Genomic DNA, 21253 nt, shown 5'->3' on the forward strand with positions numbered 1-21253 from the left:
TAATAACTTAAAATATGAGCCCTGGAAAAAGCTTGTGCATATGAGCTGATGCATCATGAAATATTCATTGTTATTCTGCTCTTCAAAATAATTCTAATAAACAGAGATTCATTTTATTCTTTGCAGTATTTAAATGCAATGGATTCTTACCACAGGTGTTCCAAAAGGGATGAAACCTGCAGAGAAGAGGTCAAAGGTCATCACTGATTCAATCACAACTGTAACTGTACTTGAGTAAATACATTTTATCTGACATCATGAGATTTGTCTGACAGTTTTAGTTCTTTTTACAGTTCTCTGTCGTCTTTCTCTCCAGTCTTCATATGTGTTCATATGTGTTTGTGATAATGTATTTCCTTTATGCGTTCTGTTTTAAACTCATTATTATTAAACTAAACAAACCCTCCTTCATTAGACATTAAATGCATCATCCCAAAGCTGCTAACAGGCCTGTTATTCCCTAATATGTATAGTCGTCACCAAAAGTTTTGGCAGTGACACTAATTTTTAATTTGTTTAGATTTTTCTTTAGATATTTTTCACAGGTTTTTGATGTGCATTTAAGACATTTTTTAAGAACTTGTAATTTTCAACTGTTTTTACCAGCAAATAAAAAAAAATTCTGCAAAGAATCAATTGATGTCAATGCCAAAACTTTGGGCCACCAACTGTATCCTGACAAATTTAAAAGCACTTTAACTGCTTTTAACTCCGTGCCTGGTAGGTATGAACCTACCAGACCCCTCAGGTCATCTGGATCCAGTCTGTTGTCAGTTCCTAGAGTCAGAACCAGACATGGAGAAGCTGCGTTCAGCTTCTATGCTTCACATGTCTGGAACAAACTCCCAGGAAGCCTCAGATCAGCTGAAACACTCAGTTTATTTAAATCCAGGTTAAAGACCCACCTGTTCTCAGCTGCATTTGAACAGAGTTTTTATTCAGAAGTTCAGATCTACACTGTTTCTATTAAGCTTAATATTTTTTATCAGTTTTATCTATTTATCTGTTTTGTTTTGTTTATTTTTTTGGGGGGGGGTTTGGTTGTTTTTTTCTCATGCCTATACTTTTTATTGCTTCCCTGCTATAATGTTTTTAATGTTTTATGTAAAGCACTTTGAATTGTCTTGTACATGAAATGTGCTATATAAAAAACCTGCCTTGCCTTGCTTTATATACAATGAGTAAATAGTTGCAATGTACTATAATGGTAAGGAAATCCAGTCTGATTCGAAACAAAGATTTTTTTTTTTTTTTTTTGCATTTTTTTACTCAACTTTCATGACATGGAGTTATAGTTTACGTGAGTATCAGCGTCATGATACAGGCTGGAGCTTCAGCATAATTTTACAACAGGAAACATAAGATAAAATACAGATTTTTTTGTATATTATTGGGTTTCATCACCATTAAGTCATATAATTCCATTTACAGCTGAAAAACCATGCTTTATAGTGTTTAGCATCTCTTCTAACATCTTCTTTGCACGTTGTCTGTGTATTTTGTCTGGACTAAATGTGTTACTCACAGCTTCACTGCCTACAGAATATGGTTCTAACAAGTTCAGCTGCTGTATTTTTCCTCTTCCCTTCTCTCTTACGTTCCCTCATATCGTCCAACTCACTTAAAAGGTGCTTTAAGACTGAACCAAAGTAGTGGTGTTTGCCTTCATAGAGGTCTTAAGAACTTCTCAGTCACCGTGGGAGAGAAGTTTTAATCAGCATCCAGCTGAGCGCGACCTTTCCAGACCCGAGACAACCTGAAGAGCCCTGTTGATCTGTGACAGTTCCCATGTTGGACCTCATAACAAGCCCCTGGATCCCACTTACCCCGAGGCTCCAACACCAAGACACTGTACCTGACATCCGAAAGGGCATGAAGATCTTCTCCCCAGTGTCGGGGTGGATGATGGCCTGCAATAACAGCATAATGATTAGAAACTGATTAGAATAGTACTGGGTGATTTAAGTTTGGGAGAAAAGTTTCAAAAGTCACTATGGAAAGGTTAAAAACAGCTTAAGGGCCATTCCACCGAATGGGTGCCATTTGCTTGTTATAACTCTTCCAAATTAAACTTCATTTTTTATCTTTTTTCAACACTGAATCTAATAACACACATATTTAACAATTCAAAATGTGTATTGGTCCATCTCAGGCAACTTTATTTCATTTTTACAAGGTTTTTAAGCGGAACATGATTGCATTTTTCTCAGTCCTGTTACCAAAGGTAAAAGCTTGTCAACTAATTCCTTTGTTTTCCTCACAACAAAGTGTTTATTTTAAAGAAATGGTTGGTTACATGTTAAAATAATTAATATTTGTGACTAAAAAATCACTATATATGCACGCAAGTTGTAATTTTCTTAAAACTGCAAAGTCATTTTTTCATTTTAAAGGAGACCCAAACCTCAAATTTATCAAAATTTTTATGATGTAATTCATTACATACTTGGGCAAAGAATGGACCACACATAACTGAAAAAATCCGGTGGTTTATCTTTATTTTTTAGAAAAGTTATTTAGTAACAGGAATGAACATTGGGTAACAGGAATGAGTGTGTGTTAGAGTGGTCCAAAAAAATTTTTTTTTCAGATTCTCTGGATTAGAACCCTGCATTTGGTTCCATATCTGGCCAAATTACTTCGGTCCAAATTTTCTGCAAATTAATTAATATTTAGAGGTTGCACAGACACGTGCAGATTGCTCTATATCCTATAACAGAACTAGCCAAATGAATATAATCATTTCAACTGTAAAACTTTAAAATCAAGTGAATAGTATTATACTGAGTAAAATTCACTAATAAATCAATAAACCAGAGGACACTACTCACTCCCGTTACTGTTACTCAGGCCTGTTACTCTTTATTTGAGTAACAGGACTGAAAGTAACAGGAATGAGTTTTTAGCACAGAATTAGCAAATTCATGGAATACAGCCACGTGGCATTCATGGTAATAGCATGATGACACTGAGCACATTCTTGCGATTTGCAAAAAATATGTATTTTTAAGATAAACAAATAACATCTAAGAAATAATTTTGGTAACAGGACTGAGTGTTGAGATTAACCTTCTCAGTCACAGTTACAATATCATCAAATATATAGAAAAAAAAAATGAAAGAACTTAGTTTTGATCTTCCCATGGCCTTCAGAAAATCCAGCTGATGTAACTTCCTGCTGAACATGGGACTTGTGGAATATTCCAAATTTTTCAGAGGGGAGAATGTGTTAGGGTAACAGGACTGAGTGAGAACCCAGGGACACGACTAAAATGTATATTTTCACAAAAATATTATGGATTTCTCATGAAAAAAATGTATTTAAAGCACAGATGGAATATGGAGTCACACAACAATGCAGAAAAAAAAAATTTCTGAAGTATTTTAATCATTATATTTCATGGTAAAGTGTAGCATTAGAGAGTGGGGACAGGCAACAAATGCTATTTTTCAGTGTTCTAGGTAGTTTTTATGAATGTTTTCAAATAAATATTTGAAATTTGCAATTAGATCAATGTGCAGGACACTTTGCTTAATAGTAAAATGTATTTTAGAGTTGATTTTCATGCACATTTATACATGTAATGTCCTGGGGATGAAAATGGCACCCATTCAGTGGAATGGCCCTTAAATACAGTGAAACGCCTTCAATACATGGGAAAAATAACAGTAGAAATGGAAAAAAATAATTGGAATTCCATCATGTAGCCCTCACATCCTGTTCGTCCTGTACAATCCCTTCCAATAATGTGCAATAACCCTGTAATAATGTGAATTATGTGCAATAAGTCCATGCAAAATCCTCTGTTCTTGCAATAACGATGCAATAGCTATCCATTACTCAAACATAAATGCACTGTTTTTATAGACTTGTTCATATTATACATACTGTTAATGTTGTGTCTATTCATATTTTATGTCTATTTTTATTTTATTCTACTTTTATTTCAATTCTTATTTTACTTTGTGTAAAATTTATATTCTATTCTTGTAATTTTATATTTGCTCTATTCTTATTTTCTAACATTGATGTTTTTATTCATATCATTGCATTGACTGTAGTAGCACTCCTAATTTCTTTTTTTTTTTGCTTACATTTTGTTGTTTCATTTTTGAGATTTTACAGCATAGTGTCAGTTGTCATCGCATATATTGTCCACTTTTTCCATCAGTCTTCACATGTTGCTTGTTGTAGTCTTATGATATAAGTAAGTCTCTCCATGTTGTGAATTTCTTCCATGTGTCTCCAATTATTTAAGGGTAGGGGGGTTCCTCTTTACACCATTTTCATGTGATGATGGCTTTTTTAGACGTTACCAAAAGAATTTTAATTAAATATTTATCCTTACTTGGTGTGTCTTTTCCTGTTAAATGACCAAATATGGCACAGAACATGTTCTTGGTAGTTTGTATCCCAATATTTTTCCAAGTTCTTCATTGATATTATTATTATTATTATTCCAACATTGGGATAATATTTTTATTTATTTATTCATTTATTTTGTGCACTGCCAAAAACATGCACATGACCCACATCCTGCTCACCGCACAACCTCTAACAGAGCTGAGGTAATGATAGTGAAGCCTTTTTGATCTTTGGTGTTTACAAAAATCTCATTATGTTTTTCCAACAAAATATTTTCCAATTTCTGGAATTAGATGTAGTCACTTGAGTTTTCCATATTTCACATCTTGTGTCATCAGCACTCCTAATTTCAGTGCACATACAACAACACTAAAGGCTATCCTCTAGAGTATATGATGACGTTTTATGTGTTTTTTATAATTCTAGTGACACTTTTTTATGCTGCTTTTTTTTTTTTTGAAGATATTTACGCCATCAGGGTTTTTCTTTTATATTTTAGTTTTTATACTCTTTTATATACATTATTTATACTTTTTATGATGCCTAGGATGATTCCACTTTTTAAAATTTTGTTGTACCTGTACAATGACAACAAAGACATTCTATTCTATTCTATTCTATTCTATTCTATTCTATTCTATTCTATTCTATTCTATTCTATTCTCTACATGTAATAAGTAAAATACATAAAGACTGTGATTAGACTTATTTTAAAGTTTTTCCCAGGTCCTTGTTGCTAACCAGAGACATCCTTTTGACTTTCCTGATTCTCTCATTTAACTATAAATGTTTCCCCGATGCCTCGTCCAGCTGCACCTGCAGTTCAGTGACTGTCAGAGTTTCTCAAATCTGGCACATTCAGCTAATTAACACTGGAGGAAGATTACTTGACTTCTTCACTGACTTCTTTAAAGTACATATCTGTGTTTTTGTCGCCTGCTGCATGTTCAGTGTATGATGTGAAAATTATATGACAGATATACATATATATGGAGACATTTATATGCACAAAATATGCAGTTATTGCCATTATTCTTAAAGACAAAACACCTAATGAGCTCCTTACATGGCTATTTAAAATTTTATTGCACTAATATTCCTGTTAACATGCAGCTGCACATATCAAGTGTTTTGTCTAGTCGGCTGGTGGTCGACCTTTTGGAATAGATCACATTTTCAACACTTTTCACATCAAAAAAACGGCTCGTATCCTCTGTCATAATATTTAACATTATGTTCTGACCATAAATTGTATTTTTATTTTAAGCATTTCGACCTTTATCTTTATTCTAGGAGCAGTTTTTCATAACCTGAATTAAAACAGGCTAATAAAACATCCAAAAAACCCTCATAAAACTGGAATAATATTAGAAAATCTAAAATGTTTTCTACTAATTCTGAATACCTGAACGGAACATGATGTTCACAAGATCCCTCTTATATTCAGAATATTCTAATTAGTAGAAGAATATTAATGTGAATGTGAACATACTCATGAAAACAACACCACAGCGACCAAAGATGATGAAAAAACAAACAAACAAAAAATGCATTGTAGTAGATAACCCAATAAAAATCCGGTGTCAGTTACAAATACAGGTGAGGCATAGTCAAATAAAGGCCGATCCTCGATAGTAAGTACAAACTCCTAGGGTCTGTCATATAATGTGCTGTCAGTTAGACAGAATATTGACTTCTGTTGCCTTAATTTAACCCTTGTGGTTCCCTCTAATTTAACACCTCTGGGACCCTGCAGCCAAAAATGTACATGTAAAAAAAAACTGCTATAAAATCAATATATATCAATATTTTTTCTACTTTCTTCGGCATAAATCTCTCTAACCATTTCACCACCAAATTTTCAATCATTTTCAGAATTTTAACCCTCTAATACAAAAGACACAAAAAATAAAGATATTTCTTATATAATGAATAGTATGTGAGGTGGGTTGTTGGTGCTGGTGACTAAAGTCATAAAGTCCCAACACAACGACATAGATGGCAAATAAAGAAAACATCCTTTATTTTACTTACTTGCTTTATTTTTTGAGCTTTCCAAAGCTGTGGAGAAAAATAAACAAATATCCATAATGAGTAAACATGTCTAAGTGTAGAATTATTTGTTACACAGATAATCTTAGAGTCTGTAGTGTCTTTACCTGAGCGTCCGTCACACCTGGAGGAAGAGTTCCGTCTTTATATTGGTCAATCAGGTCCACACATTCCTGCAGACGTTTCTGATTTAACAGAGGGTAAAAGTCAGTGATAAATGTGAAGGTTTTTTTTTTAGTTTGTCAGGGAACATGCACAAAAACATTCATCCCATAAGAGAACGGATGCATTGATTGAAAGGAACGATATTTTGCTTTTTTAAAATGGAATTATGCATTTTAAAACATTTCCCTGTGGTCTACATAAACTATAAACGCTCTGCTTGGGTCTGAATTCTTCATTAATTCAACTCCACAGGTCCATCTTCAACCCTATTTCTGACTAATCAGTCCCTCCAGGAATTTGCGATGTTGCAATTGCAACTATTAACGCAAATTCAACCAATCACCGCGAATTCTGTGTGGCGCTGCAATTTCGTCCAATCACCGCAAATTTGACTAATCACCTTAGCCCCCTTTCGCCCACCCCTGTCTACGTGACATGTACGTCATCACGTTCACTTCCTTGTTGACGACTGAGAAGATGAAGACATGTGCGATTCAAAACACTCATTTACCGACAAATATCACTGCCAAAGTTCGTGCAAGTCAGTTTCCAGATGTGTTACACAAAAGCGGAAGTATACTGTTCTGCACTGCCTGCAATATTGTGATGGAACACCAAAGAAAGTGGCCGCTCCACATACACTTTTCAACCACAGAACATGCAAAGAGAACGGCTGAAACTGGAAGAGGAAAGACGAGACAAGTCCCAATGACAGAGGCTGTTGGATCCAGAACAATAGCAGGAGCTGAAAGGGTCAAGGTTAGTGCAGATCTACTCTATAAGGCAATAGAAGAGAAGAAGAAAGAACCTGTGGAGGCATGCTTTCCTTTCTGTGTGTTGTGTGTTGTGTGTGTGTGTGTGCATGTAACCCATCTAACCCTAACCCTAAATATAATAACGTACTGCATGTATTTGGATGAAAGTAATGTTGTTCTACATTGTATTTGTACATATAAGTTATTTATTACAAAAAATGTTTACTATAACTGTGTAACAGCACAACAGGAAAGAGAAAAACTAAGGATCAGGCTCTCTGGTTGTGTGACCCTACACTCTCATTGGCTGGCGTTCCGTGACGCTGCTCTCTGATTGGCTGGCATTCCGTGAAGCTGCTCTCTGATTGGCTGCCATTCTGTGACGCTACGCTCTCATTGGCTGACGTTCTGTGATGCTGCTCTCTGATTGGCTGGCATTCTGTGACGCTACGCTCTCATTGGCTGACGTTCTGTGACGCTGCTCTCTGATTGGCTGGCATTCTGTGACGCTACGCTCTCATTGGCTGACATTCTGTGATGCTGCGCTCTCACTGGCTGACGTTCTGTGACGCTGCGCTCTCATTTGCTGACGTTCTGTGATACTGCTCTCTGATTGGCTGGCATTCTGTGACGCTACGCTCTCATTGGCTGACGTTCTGTGATACTGCACTCAGATTGGTTGATGTCTGTGACTCTGCGCTCTCATTGGCTGATGTTCTGGGACGCTCCAGTCTCATTGGCTGACATTCTGTGACGTTTCGCTGTCATTGGCTGGCGTTCTGTGATGCTACGCTCTCATTGGCTGGTGTTCTGTGACGCTCCGCTCTCATTGGCTGCTCAAAACAAATCTGTGAATGACTGAAAAAAAGCCTGTTTTGTTTAAAATCACTGCTTCCTGGTGCTTTTTAAGGCTAAAAACTCAAAAAAGACTGTTCTAGGTAATTTGCAAATGCCCATGTTCCTGTGACTTTAATAAAAGAAGCCTCAAATCATCGCAACTTTCACCACAATTTTTTGGAAAAGCTGCTGCAAAATCAGGCATTTTAGGCCGCAACAATCAAAAAAAAAAAAAATCTCGTGAAATCCTGGAGGGACTGACTAATGACACCAGAAAGGTGGTTTGGAGCACTGGCCCTTTAAATGCAAATGAGCCACTTCAGGCCCCACCTCCTACAGGTTTTTGGCTGTGCTGCTCTGTCCTGTTCAACCAACAACTGAACAATTTAGGTAATGGGCTTAAAGTTTGGACATATTTTCAGTATGGACTACAACCGCTGCTGCTGACAAACAATTATGATGCACTAAGAGAAATGTTCGTCGGAAGTCTTGACCTTATACATGCAAATGTCGTGACGTAACTAGTTATAAAACATAACAAATTAAGCAGGAATTAAAACGTGTTGTAGAAATCCACTCGATTTTTCCCGAAATGAATATAAAGATAGCTTTACCACACCTGGAGGGTTCAAATTCAAACTTTTTGAACTATTAGGGTCCAAATACACAAATACAAAATAAATACACAAATAAATGTACCAAAGTGGGATTAGCAAAATATGACCCCTTTAACTACCAGTTAATTTCCATCTGTAATACCTCAGTACTGCCATATGATTGAACCTCAGATGATTTTTACTCTCTAAATCTTAAATCTGATGATATTCTTACTGATCAGGTTTAAACTCACTCAATCTAGTTGTTGTCTTGTAATTCATTACTCTATAAGAATCACAGTCTTTGCCAAATCTGTGACTATGACATTAACTTTGTTTCAGTTCAGGATAGGAGTTGTGTCCGTGTCTCATTGGATGGATCCAGCTTTTGGATCCTTTGCAGCTTGAAATATCTTAAGATTCATTCCACACAATTGTCGTTAGGTTTTGTCTTACCCAAATATGACACAAATGAGTGCAGCAGCTGAAAACATCGGAGATGAATATCGACCTAGTTTAAAATAGAAGCACTGACTTTAAACCAGTGGTTCCCAACCTTTTTTGGCTCGTGACCCCATTTTAACATCCCAAATTTCTGGCGACCCCAGACATTCAAAACAGACTTTTTTTTGTTTTGCTAAAATTAATTTGGTTTTGATTATGTAATAGTTTGCTATACTATGTTGCAAATAAATGTTAATTTTACATGACATTTAGTCTATATAATGATTATTAATTTGGACGGAGGCAGAAAAGCCAGGTGTAGATTACTGCACAAAGTGAGAATTTGATTTTCCTTGGTCAGGATATGTACAGTCAGTCCAGCTTGGATTTACAAGGCTGACAATTAATACTGAACAAACAATACTCAAACTATGAATTATGAAAGAGCTGCAGCATCTGAAACTGACCACAAACATTTGACAGATAAACAGTACCACAGTGCTTCAGTTTCAGCTTCACAGTTTGTCATGTCTGTATTGTAGTGGGATTGTCTCTGTCAACTCACCATATATTTTTTATTAGTAAGTTTATTTTTTATTTTTATCAATTACGAGAAATTTCAGGCGACTCCATTTGAATTCCAGGCGACCCCTCATGGAGTCCTGACCCCAAGGTTGAAAAACACTGCTTTAAACTGACTTAAATAGGAACTTCAGACCTTCCCATTTTTATTAAAAAATAGGTACGTTTGTGACATCACTGATGATAATACTTAAAGTGTGATGTCATGGCGCCATAAAACTTATGTCCAGGTCCAAACAACCTGTAACATCAGAGCCGGTTTCATCACTTACTATAATTTCTGTCTTTATTAAAGCATCAGTTAGGGCTCAGACAAGGGGTAATTTAATTTATTTGACTCAGTCAAATTAATTTGATTCTCTGTTGTTGGTATTTTACCTGCAGTAGATCCTGTATTAAGGGTCTTTTAGTGTAATACTGTTTCAGTTCCTGGTCTGTTTACAGCAGTGCACTGTGTTCAGAACTTTATTTTTCCTGGATAAAGAACTGATAAAGAGAAGACGTGGGATAATGCAAGGAAAATTCCAGTTTGTAACCAAACAAGAGCACTGCAGCTCAAGATACTGCATAGAGCACATGTTGCTTCAAGCCGTCTTCACAAATATAGAAAGGATGTGTCTCCAGTTTGTCTTAAATGTAGGACATAAATTGGTGATCTTACTCACTGTGTCTGGTCCTGTGTTAAAATACAAAAATATTGGAATGACGCATTATTTGAAATTCAAAAAGTTCTCAAAATGGAGCTTGAACTTGACCCGGTTTCTCTGCTTCTAGGCCTCCCTAGTGTCCGTGTACCTGACGTAGATCACAAAAAAATGTATAATGTTATGGCTTTTTGTGCTAGGAAAAATATTCTACGGCACTGGATTTCAGATAAAACCTCCTCAGTTGCGGGGGGGCATAGGATACTAATGGAATTAATACCCCTGGACTTTCTGACCTGTCTCATGCACCACAAGACCAATGCCTTTGAAGGAATATGGAAACCATTCCTTGACTTTATTAATGTGAATATATCTGCTATAATGACAAGAGCATTTGTATAAAAATGATTTTCTTTCTTTCTACCCATCTTCCATTGTATTGTATACTGTCCTGTACCTTTCATATGTATAGCCTAGAAGGTATGTGTATGCGCATACGTGTATGTGTGTGCACTCATGTGTGTATATGCATATATATAATTTTATTTATTTGTTTTCTGACCACTCCCAGCCTGTGTTTTTTGTTTTGTTTTATGTGTGTGTTTAAAAAAGAAAAAAAAAACATAAACACTTATAAAAAAATTAAAAAAAAAGAACTGACAAAAACCCCCCCACAACATCTGAAGATATGAAACTCCTCATAAAAGTAGAACATCAAAAAAAAAAAAAAAAAAAATAGGATCATAGTCCCTGTATCACAATGGCCTACCACTGATGTATAGATAATAGATATTTTAGCACAGTAATGCCGTATATTATAGCCTCAAATTAAAGGTTAAAGGTTCATTTCGAGCGGGTTTTCCCCGTGGTTCTACATGAACTAAAAGCTGTTTTTTTCCTCCTTCTGTGTCAGCCACATGATAATTGTGTTTCACTAAAAGTTCCATGCTGATTTTCAGTTGACAAATGAGTTTCCTAAAAGGTAATGAGCAGTGTTCTGTGGTACGATCACTGTCTAATACTGAGCAAAATATGAGGTCATGTGGCCCAATTTGTCCTAATGAGCTTCCACGGTGTGTGTGTGCGCGCATTTGCATGTGACATGTGTGTCATACATTGTGCCAGGTTGTGTTCTAGCACCGTTGTTAAGGGCATGTCAGGGCGACGCCAGGCCCAGCAGGGTGGAAGGTGCTCTCCACCCCCTCCAGCTGCCCCACACCTCATCACATCCCATGAGCCTCTGCTGCTATTACTGTCACCAAAGAGCCCGCTAACAGCTTCATTACCCAGCGCACCCGAACACCGACGACACGCCTACACCGGCAGAAGTACCACAACGCAACACACGACACCTGACGAGGTATTACTGGGTATTAAACAGGCGGTGGAGCATTTAGAACCTGAAGGTCGACGGTTTATCCTCAGTCACAGATAAATTCATCATGTTAAACCAGGTCAGTTACATGTGAAGGACTTGAAACGCCACAGGACACGACATTCATAGCACAGGTTTAGGATCGAGGTGATACCAACAAATACACTATATGTTTTCATTCACATTTTAGTCTGTGTGAAGCTTCTTTGGAATTGTGGTTATAGATTTAACCTGTGTCAAACTCAATAAAATAAATAAAAACGAACAGACATTACTTCTTAAATTTCACAAACTCATTATTTTTCTTAATGGGAATTTTATATATATATATGTATACACACACACACACACACACACACACACACACACACACTATATGGACAAAGGTATTGGGACATGTTGAATTCAGGTGTTTCTTTTCTCACAGGGGTCTGGGATATAAAACAATAAGGACAAATGTCAGAATACAGTTTTATATTGTGATAAATATCATTGCATTGGTTAGTTTTCTTTAAATTGTTATCTTTGCTTCCAAAATTCCTCAGAGATGTCTTTTACTTAATATCTCTCCACATCAGGGGTGTCAAACTCATTTTAATTCAGGGGCCACATTCAGCTAAATTTGACCTGAAGTGGACCAAACCAGTCAAATAATAACATAATAATATATAACTCCAAACTTTTTTCTGTGTTTTAGAGCGAAAAAAGTAATTTTACATTATGAAAAGGTTCACATCTACAAACTATCCTTTCAAAAGATGTGAATAACATGAACAAACTGAAAAAATAAGTGTCATTTTAACAATTTTCTGCCTCAGTTTATCATTTACACATGTACGTTATAACTTACAGATCACAGTGGATCTGCAGATACACAAAACATTTAATAACAGGCAGAATACTGTTAAAACTGTACTTACTTCTCTTAAGACGTTTCAGGTTGTTCATATTTGTTCAGGTTATTCACATTTTTTGTGAAATTACACTTTGTTTTAGTGTAAATACATAAAAATATTTACATTTACAAAGAGAAAAATTTGGAGTTGTCATTATTTCTATGTTATTATGATAGTATTTTACTGGTCCTGCCCAGTGGAGATTGAATTGGACTGTTCGTGGAACCTGAACTAAAAGAATTGTTAATATCTTCAGTGTAATTTTTGCATTTCACAAATTCATCCCAAGGGCCGGACTGGACCCTTTGGTCGGCTGGATTTGGCCCCCGGGGCGCATGTTTGACACCTGTGCTCTACATTGATTTTGTTTTTTTTATCCATGATTATGATTTTAAATGTTCTACTCTAAAATATTTCTAAATGTTCTAAAATATTTTTCATGCTGACTGAAAATAATTTTCTACCACAACTAACCATTTACTCTCGTAAAGCTGACTTTTGTCACCAATTTTTCATCAAATCTGTAAAACCCGAGTCATTGCCTAAGTATCATGAATCCGTAAGTCTTTCCATGATCACACACCTGAAAACTCTTCCCTCACGGTGAACAGTTTCGAAGTGTACTCCACCATAAGCAATCCATTTGTATACAAACAGAGCCGGTCGGTCACTCGGGCATTTTAGGAAAATTGTCACGACGTGCATTGTGGGAAGTGGAGCTCCACACAGCCACATAATGGTCGCAGCGGCAACAAAAACGGTAACAATATTTGTCTTTGTTTTAGTGAAAAAAAAAAAAACATTAAATTATGAAAGAACTTAATTTTATAAACTATCTAAATAAAAAAGATGTGAATAACCTGAAAAAACTTACATTTCTTAAGAAAATGAGTGCAATTTTAACAATATTCTGCCTCAACTTATCATTTCTACTTGTGCATATGGATCAGATCTACAAAGGCACGAAACACTTAGTAAAAGACAGAATACTGTTAAAATTGTGCTTAATTTTCTTTAGATCAGGGGTGTCAAACTCATTTCAGTTCAGGGGCCACATATAGCCTAATATGATCTAAAGTGGGCCAGACCAGTAAAATGATATAAATAATAGGATAAGAACTGATAAATTATGTGAACTCCAAAGTTTTCTCTATGTTTTTGAGTGAAAAATGTAAAATTCCATGATGAAAATGTTTACACCTACCAACCGTACTTGAACAAAACATGAACAAATATGAACAACCTGAAAATTCTTAAGAAAAAAAGTGTAATGTTAACAATTTTACGCCCCAGTTGATCATTTATACATATGCATCACAACTTAAAGATTTAGTAACAGGCAGAATATTGTTAAAATTCCACATACTTCTCTTAAGAATTTTCAGATTGTTCATATTTGTTCAGGATATTCATATTTTTTGTTAAAGGATAGTCTGTAAGTGTAACTCTTTTTTTTCTAATTTTATTTTTTTTATACTAAAAGGGGAAAATTTGCAGTTTTCATTTTATATATATATATATATATATATATATATATATATATATATATATATATATATATACACATACATATATATATATATATATGTATGTTATTATGATAATATTTTACTAGTCTGATCCACTTTAGATTGAATTGACCAAAAATGATTTCAATATCCTTGATTATTAATATCTTTAGTGTAATTTCTGCATTTCACAAATTCATCCTAGGGGCCAGATTGGACCCTTTGGCGGGCTGGTTTTGGCCCCCGGGCCACATGTTTGACACCTGTGCTTTAGATATTTCAGGTTGTTCATATTTGTTCAGGTTATTCACATTTTATTATTACAGGATAGTTTGTAAATGTAAATATTTCCACAATTTAATGTTATTTTTTGCACTAAAACAAAGACAAAAATTTGAAGTTGTCATTATTTACAGGCATGATGTAATTTTTTTTTTTTTTTTTTTTACATCAAACCGAGAAGGAAATATGGAGTCATTATTTTTTGTAGGTTATTATGCTATTATTTTACTTGATTGGTGTGTATGTGGAAACTGAACTAAAATGAGTTCGACACCCTTGACTGTGGAATTTTTGCAATTCAATTCATCCTACAGGCCGGATTGGAACCTTTAGCGGGCCACATTTGGCCCCCGGGCCGCATGTTTGAGACCCCTGGTATAGAGTGTAACTACCTGACTATTTATAAAAGGTGAGTTTCTTCAATTCCGTCTCATCAAATAATAACATTTAGTGTCCAGTTCACCTACGTACCTCACTCACGAAAAGGGTTCTGGGGTCGATCACATCCAAGAAATGTCTGAAACGCCCAAAAAACGTGTCCTGGAAAAAAAAAGAAAAAAGAAAACAGTATTCTGAATGTCCAACTGATCACATCTGCTTTATAAAATGAATATGGTACACATTTGAGGCCATAAAAAAGCTAAAAACTTCAGAAAATCTTACTTTACATCGTCACACAGATGGATTTTTCTAAATAAAGACAGCTGAATTGACTTTTTAAGCAGTGAAGTCGGACAGATTCCAGCTGTCGCGCTACAAACAGTGACATTTCAGCGTGGCAGCTGTTTCAACACTCACCAGGTGGATCTTCCTCATTAATATCTCCGGCAAACTGTTTCCTATCTGCGTCTTTTAGAACCAAAATCTACTCACACCATTTGCAATTAATTTCTATAATGACTGTGCCAGAAATACCCTTCTATCGCTCATCCATAGCCGAGCATAAGGAATAATTTAAGAAATACGACGACGCTCCACACCGCCATGAGGCCACCCATCCCTCCCTCCCTGAACTTTAATTACACTAACTGTTAATTTGGACAAAAATCTGGTAACTGACTCACTGATGTGCCTTGTGACTTCCTGAACATATGGATGGTTGATAAAAAAAAAAAAAAAAGTGAAGTGTGTTTTTTTAAGGCCTTTTTTTATATTTTAATTTTAATTTTTTTAATCAGTTTAATTCAGATACTTATTGAACATGCACAGCTGACAAAGTAATGGTGGTTATACCAGCTGAAAAGATCTGACTAAAAGCTGCAGAGATGCTTTTTCACACATAAAACCAAAGAGTGAATAGTATAATCCCCATCATAGACCATACATAGAAGTGTCAAGAAGATTAAACAATAAATATTTCCATTCTCTAACAGTCATAGTTTTCATATTCAGTCCAGTCTGCATTACATCAACCCTTCAATGCTGAAAAAAAACTTTACAGACACTTAGGACAACATGGATTTCTGCAGGATTTAGGTTTGTCACAAAATTTGTATAGTAGTCAATAGAGAGACAAATAATTTTCCTCTCCTGTTTTAATTATGGCATTATTTACACATATGATGTTCGCATATTTTAATGAGTCAAGAAATTCACTATATGACACTTTGACCACATGGGATGAGAACCGTTAAGAACCAATGTTTTGAGCCAAGGAAAATATGTCTCACTGTTATTGTTGTAATGTACTTTTTCTATTAATTATTTGTTTCTGTAATTATTTAACCTTGTTTTTACCTTCAGCCCCCACCCCCTACCCCTCAAGAAGCCATTGCTCTTGGATCAGGCTGCATTTGTAAATAAGAATCAGTTCTTAATTGCTTGCCTGGGTAAATAAAGGTTAAATATAAATAAATAAATAAATAAATAAAAAAGAAGTAATAAAAACAGATGCATTGAGTCATTTCCACTGAACACAACTCCAAATGAATAGAATGGAGTCTGATGCTGAAATGGAAGCGTTTCTTCTAAACAGGTGAGTTCGATTTTGAGGCTTATGAACGAAGGACTATGAAGTTATTCTGGGATGTTACCATCTTTGCTAAGTTGCCATTTGTTGATCCACAGTTCAGTCTGAACTGTGACAGTTCCGACCTTGTTTGTTGGATTCCAAACAGATGTTTAGTGCAGCTATTGACAACACAAACCATCCAAAAAACGGAGGTGATTTGTGGTTTTACCATGGCTGTTTTCTGTCCAAAGACAGAGCAACAGAGCTAACAGAGCAATATCCTCCTAGGGGTGTAAGAAAATATTGGTTCTGCAATATATCGTGATATTTCATTTAACGATACTGAATCAATATTAGAAAGTACTGTATTGATATTTTTAGGTATTTATTCAAATGCAGATATGGCGGATAGGGGTGTAAGAAAATATTGGTTCTGCAATATATTGCGATATTTCATTTCACAATACTGTATCGATATTAAAAAGTACTGTATTGATATTTTTAGGTATTTATTCAAATGTAGATATTGTGGAGGTTCATTTTAGTTTTTCTGTTTCTCTTTTTTGTTAATATTTTATTTATTTTTATTTAACACTCTTATTAAATCATGTTAGTTCCTTTGTTGGGTTTGCACAAAAATAATGTTCTGATGTTAGCTATGAACTAATAGAATACGAACATTTAAGCAGGATATTAAACTGTAATGTCTGTAAAACATAATTTAAGTTTTTACACAGGAAAGTTTTGTGATATAGCATCCTGTTGTGATCAAATAAAAATGTGTTTAGTATTTGTGCATATTTCTGGTGTAATTCCATTCTTCCAGGAAATGATCTTTTAAAAACGAAACAAAACCAATAAAAAAAAAAGCCTTTTTAGCAATATCGTGATATATCAAGATATATCGTATCGTGATCCTAACCTAATATTATGATTTGTATTGTGTCGCCAGATTCTTGCCAATACACAACCGTAATGGCGGAGGTTCATTTTTGCTTTTTCATTTTCTTTTCTGTTTATATTTTATTTATTAGGCTATTGTTTAACGCTGTTTTGTCAAATAATGGTTATTTGAAGCATCCTAAAAGCACTTTTTACTGTCAGAGAGGCAGATATTAGTTCCTTTGTTTGGGATTGCACAAAAATAATGTCGATATGTTAGTTATGAACTAATAGAATATGAACATTTGAGCACAATCTTAAACTATAATGTCTGTAAAACATAGTTTAAGTTTTTACAGAGGAAAATTTAGTCATATAGCATTAGATCCTGCTCTGACCAAATAAAAATGTATTTAGTATTTGTGCATATTTCTGGTGCAATTCAAATCTTCCAGGAAATTTAATATTTTTAAAAAAGAAACAAAAAAAACAAAACAAAACAAAAATTGCCTTGTTAACAGTATCATGATATGTCGTGATATATTGTATGGTTATCCTAGTATTGTGATTTATATTGAATCACCAGATTTTTGCCGATACACACCTCTGTATCCTCCTGAGAACCAGCAGTGCATTTTTGTCCTCTGTAGTGGACAAGAGTTTCACAGCATTACTTAAAAAAAGTCCACTGAAAAGGACATTATATTAAAAAAAATAATTAAAATAAAAACTGTATCTGAAAAAACTGTTCCATCACACTGTTTCCAATTAAGGCAATTATTTAACGCAAAATGGCAAAATTGTTTACTTAATAGGTCTCAGGAGGATAATGTAAACTATCAGCTAATGCAGCATGTGAAGATTATAAAAGTTTTATTGTGAGCGACTGTCAAAGTAAGCATCTGTGAGTTTTAGTTTGAAGAAGAAAAGTTTATGCTCCCAAAATATAGATGTGTGGAATCAATGAGCTTAATATTTTATTCAGTGAGTGATACAGTGTTGATTTGTTAGTAGATTTGGTCCTAAGTGAGTTCTGGTACTAGACTCCCCCTGCTGGTGGGAGTTTAGAATATCAATACTACATACACATACAGAATACACTGGTGCAACTTTGACTTTTTATTGATTTTTAACTTGTAGAGGAATATTTTAAGAATACATTATAATACATCACACTTTTATCTTATATAGCACTTTTTGGACACTCAAAGCTGCTTCACAAACGAACAAAAAAACAGAGAGAAAAAAAAAAGAGGCTCAAGAAAATGCAAGTTTGAACCGTTGAGTTTTGAGTAGTGATTTGAAGTTTTGTATTTTAAGTATATTAGCAGTTTTAATGAATTATATCTTCTTATAACCAACTAACGTTCTCATTGTATGCTACGTCATCCTTATGAGTAACTTTTATTGGTTAAATTGTGCAAAAAAAAAAAATCTTTAGAATTTATCTTTAACAAAAAAAGCACTAGCACCTTGACAATTTATAAAGAATTCTTCAAAACAGACTGAACTCTCTGATGCATTTATTTATTTATTTATTTGTGTTAAGATATATATATATATATATATATATATATATATATATATATATATATAAAATATACAATTATTTGTCTATTCTGCCTTTTGCCTTTAAATCTATGCATTTTTTTTTCTTAAATTTATTTGTTCAAATGCTTTTTCTTTTTGACATCTTGACATTTGTTCAAAATATATATGTTTTGTATACATGAATATTAGGGTGGTCCAAAAATGTTTTTTTAAAGATTCTCTGGATTAGAACCCAGCATTTGGTTCCATATCTGGCCAAATTTCTTCGGTCCAAATTTTATGCAAATTAATTGTTACTTAGAGGTTGCACAAGACACGTGAAGATTGCTCTATATACTATAACCTAACTAGTCAAATGAATAAGGCATATTAGAATAATCTGTAATTTTATTCTCAAAATCAAACTGCAACTCACATAAAAATATTACTTAGAAAGTACAGCAACCACTGTTGCTTTACTGAAATTACAAAAAATGTTCCTGTGTTCTTTGACAACTTGGAGCAGGTACTGTTTGTGATCTTCATTTTTTGTTCGGCTACAGCTGAAGTCTTGAATAAGCTTCACCCCTCTTTCAGCAACATCACTGACAACTTTTATGGAATACACAATTTTAGCAGTCTTCTGAAAGTCTTCATCATCATTTGAGAATAATATAGAGGCAGTGTGTAAAAAGGCCCAACAGAGACTTTTCTTTTTAAGAAAGATGAAATCTTTTGCGTGCAAGACTCTGATGACTTTGTTTTACCAGTGTTTTATTCAATCTGTCTGTCAACATTTTGCATTGTGGTGTGGTATGGTGGTCTTTCAATGACCAGCAAGAGGAAGCTAATTAGGCTGATGAATGTAGCATCAAAGGTGGCTGGGGTACAGCTAACCCAGCTGCAGGACATATATGATAAACGGATCAGCGGGAAGGCCAAACAAATTTTAAACTGCCCTGATCACCCACTTTTTGGGGAGTTTAATTTGCTCCCCACTGGTTGCCGTTTTAGGCTTCCTCACTCGAGAACCGGACGGGCTAGGGACTCCTTTATTCCTGTGGCTATTAGGAATCTGAATTCATGTAGCTGATATCTGGATTTTTTTTTTCCTTTGTGTCAATTTTTAAAATCTTTTTATGTGATTTTTCTTTTTTAAGGCTCATGGCCATTATGGCAATCAACTTGTGTACTGCCCTATTGGACCTTTTTTTTTTTTTTTTTTTTTTTTTTTTTACTGGTGTTGGGAAGGGGAGTGGCTCCATTGTGTGTTGTCCTGTATTGTGTAATTTTATTGGGGTGGCATCTGGGGGTGCTGTTTCTGTGTATGTGTTTATGACCCCTGCTGCACACCGAATTTCCTTTCCTAAGGATAAATAAAGTTGAAGTTGATCATCAGCCCAGTCTTCTGGAGGAATTCTTAAGAATGTTTGTGGCAGATCCAAAGTTTCACAGAAGCGCATCATGCTGGTGGTGACAAAATCACTGATCTGCTTCCCTTCATAATCTGCTTGATTAAAGGCATCCCAACGCTTTAGTGGAACCTCTGAACCTTCATTTTCCATAATGTTGTGAACCATCAGCTGCTTCTGCTGTTGTGTCACACTGGAGTCCAAGAATGCCAGACCAAACAATTCTTCACTCCAGTACCACAGATGTCAGCAGCCTTACTTAATACATATATTGCCAGATGAAGCACTCAAACCTTGGTTTTGATAGTAGTGCTGCTTCTCTGAGCAGGTCAGCTCGGCTATGCTGAAAATGCAAAATTAGTCAAATTCCAAGAAACTTCCAGCAACTTGTGCAACCTCTAAAACATCTCCTTTTTCTTCCAAATTTTTTCCTAAATAATTTGTTGAATACCAAAACCTAATGCAGGGTTCTAATTGAGGTTATCTAAAACTTTTTTTTTTTTTTTTTTTTTTACCATGATTGTTGGAAAACCCTAATGAATATTTTCAATAAAGTTGAGAAAAAAAAATTAAATAGTGCAAAAAGGCTGTTTGAATGTAGAACAGCTGTTTATTTACAGCGGAGCATAACATTTTAACATGGAAAAAAGTGTTATTTTCCTCAAAAAAAAAAAAAAAAAAAAACATTCCTTATTTTAACTTTTACCTAACGCTACTTGTACCCACAGGCTGAGGTGCATTTTGTGGGTTCTTGTCTACTTTATAGCCTAATTCCAGCTGACACCTCCTGACTCATGAGATTCAGGCCAGAGTCCAAACCTCCACAGCTGCTTCCGGTTTGTCCCCGTGCGCGTGAAGTCTGTAAGTGTAAAAGTCCGGGTACCTGGTCGAACCGGGGCTTCCCGAACTGGAAGGTAGGATATTCACACATGCTTGCAGCTCCTCACAGTCTGTTGTCAGAGTGTAACTTCCACTT

General features: G+C 35.0%; 1 protein-coding gene across 1 annotated transcript in view; it reads right to left on the reverse strand.

Annotated features, from left to right (window-relative positions):
* Window positions 1-21253, reverse strand: part of sfxn5a (sideroflexin 5a) — a 49785-nt gene extending 28532 nt beyond the window's left edge. The window contains exons 1-6 of the mRNA XM_030125867.1: window positions 21161-21253; window positions 14974-15042; window positions 6526-6603; window positions 6401-6427; window positions 1856-1910; window positions 151-176 (exon numbers count right to left, since the gene is read on the reverse strand). Coding sequence (XP_029981727.1) covers window positions 151-176; window positions 1856-1910; window positions 6401-6427; window positions 6526-6603; window positions 14974-15042; window positions 21161-21208 — 303 coding nt within the window. The 5' untranslated portion in view covers window positions 21209-21253. The remainder of the gene's footprint in view (window positions 1-150; window positions 177-1855; window positions 1911-6400; window positions 6428-6525; window positions 6604-14973; window positions 15043-21160) is intronic.

Source organism: Sphaeramia orbicularis, chromosome 22 (genome assembly GCF_902148855.1).
Source record: "Sphaeramia orbicularis chromosome 22, fSphaOr1.1, whole genome shotgun sequence".
Classification (NCBI taxonomy): domain Eukaryota; kingdom Metazoa; phylum Chordata; class Actinopteri; order Kurtiformes; family Apogonidae; genus Sphaeramia; species Sphaeramia orbicularis.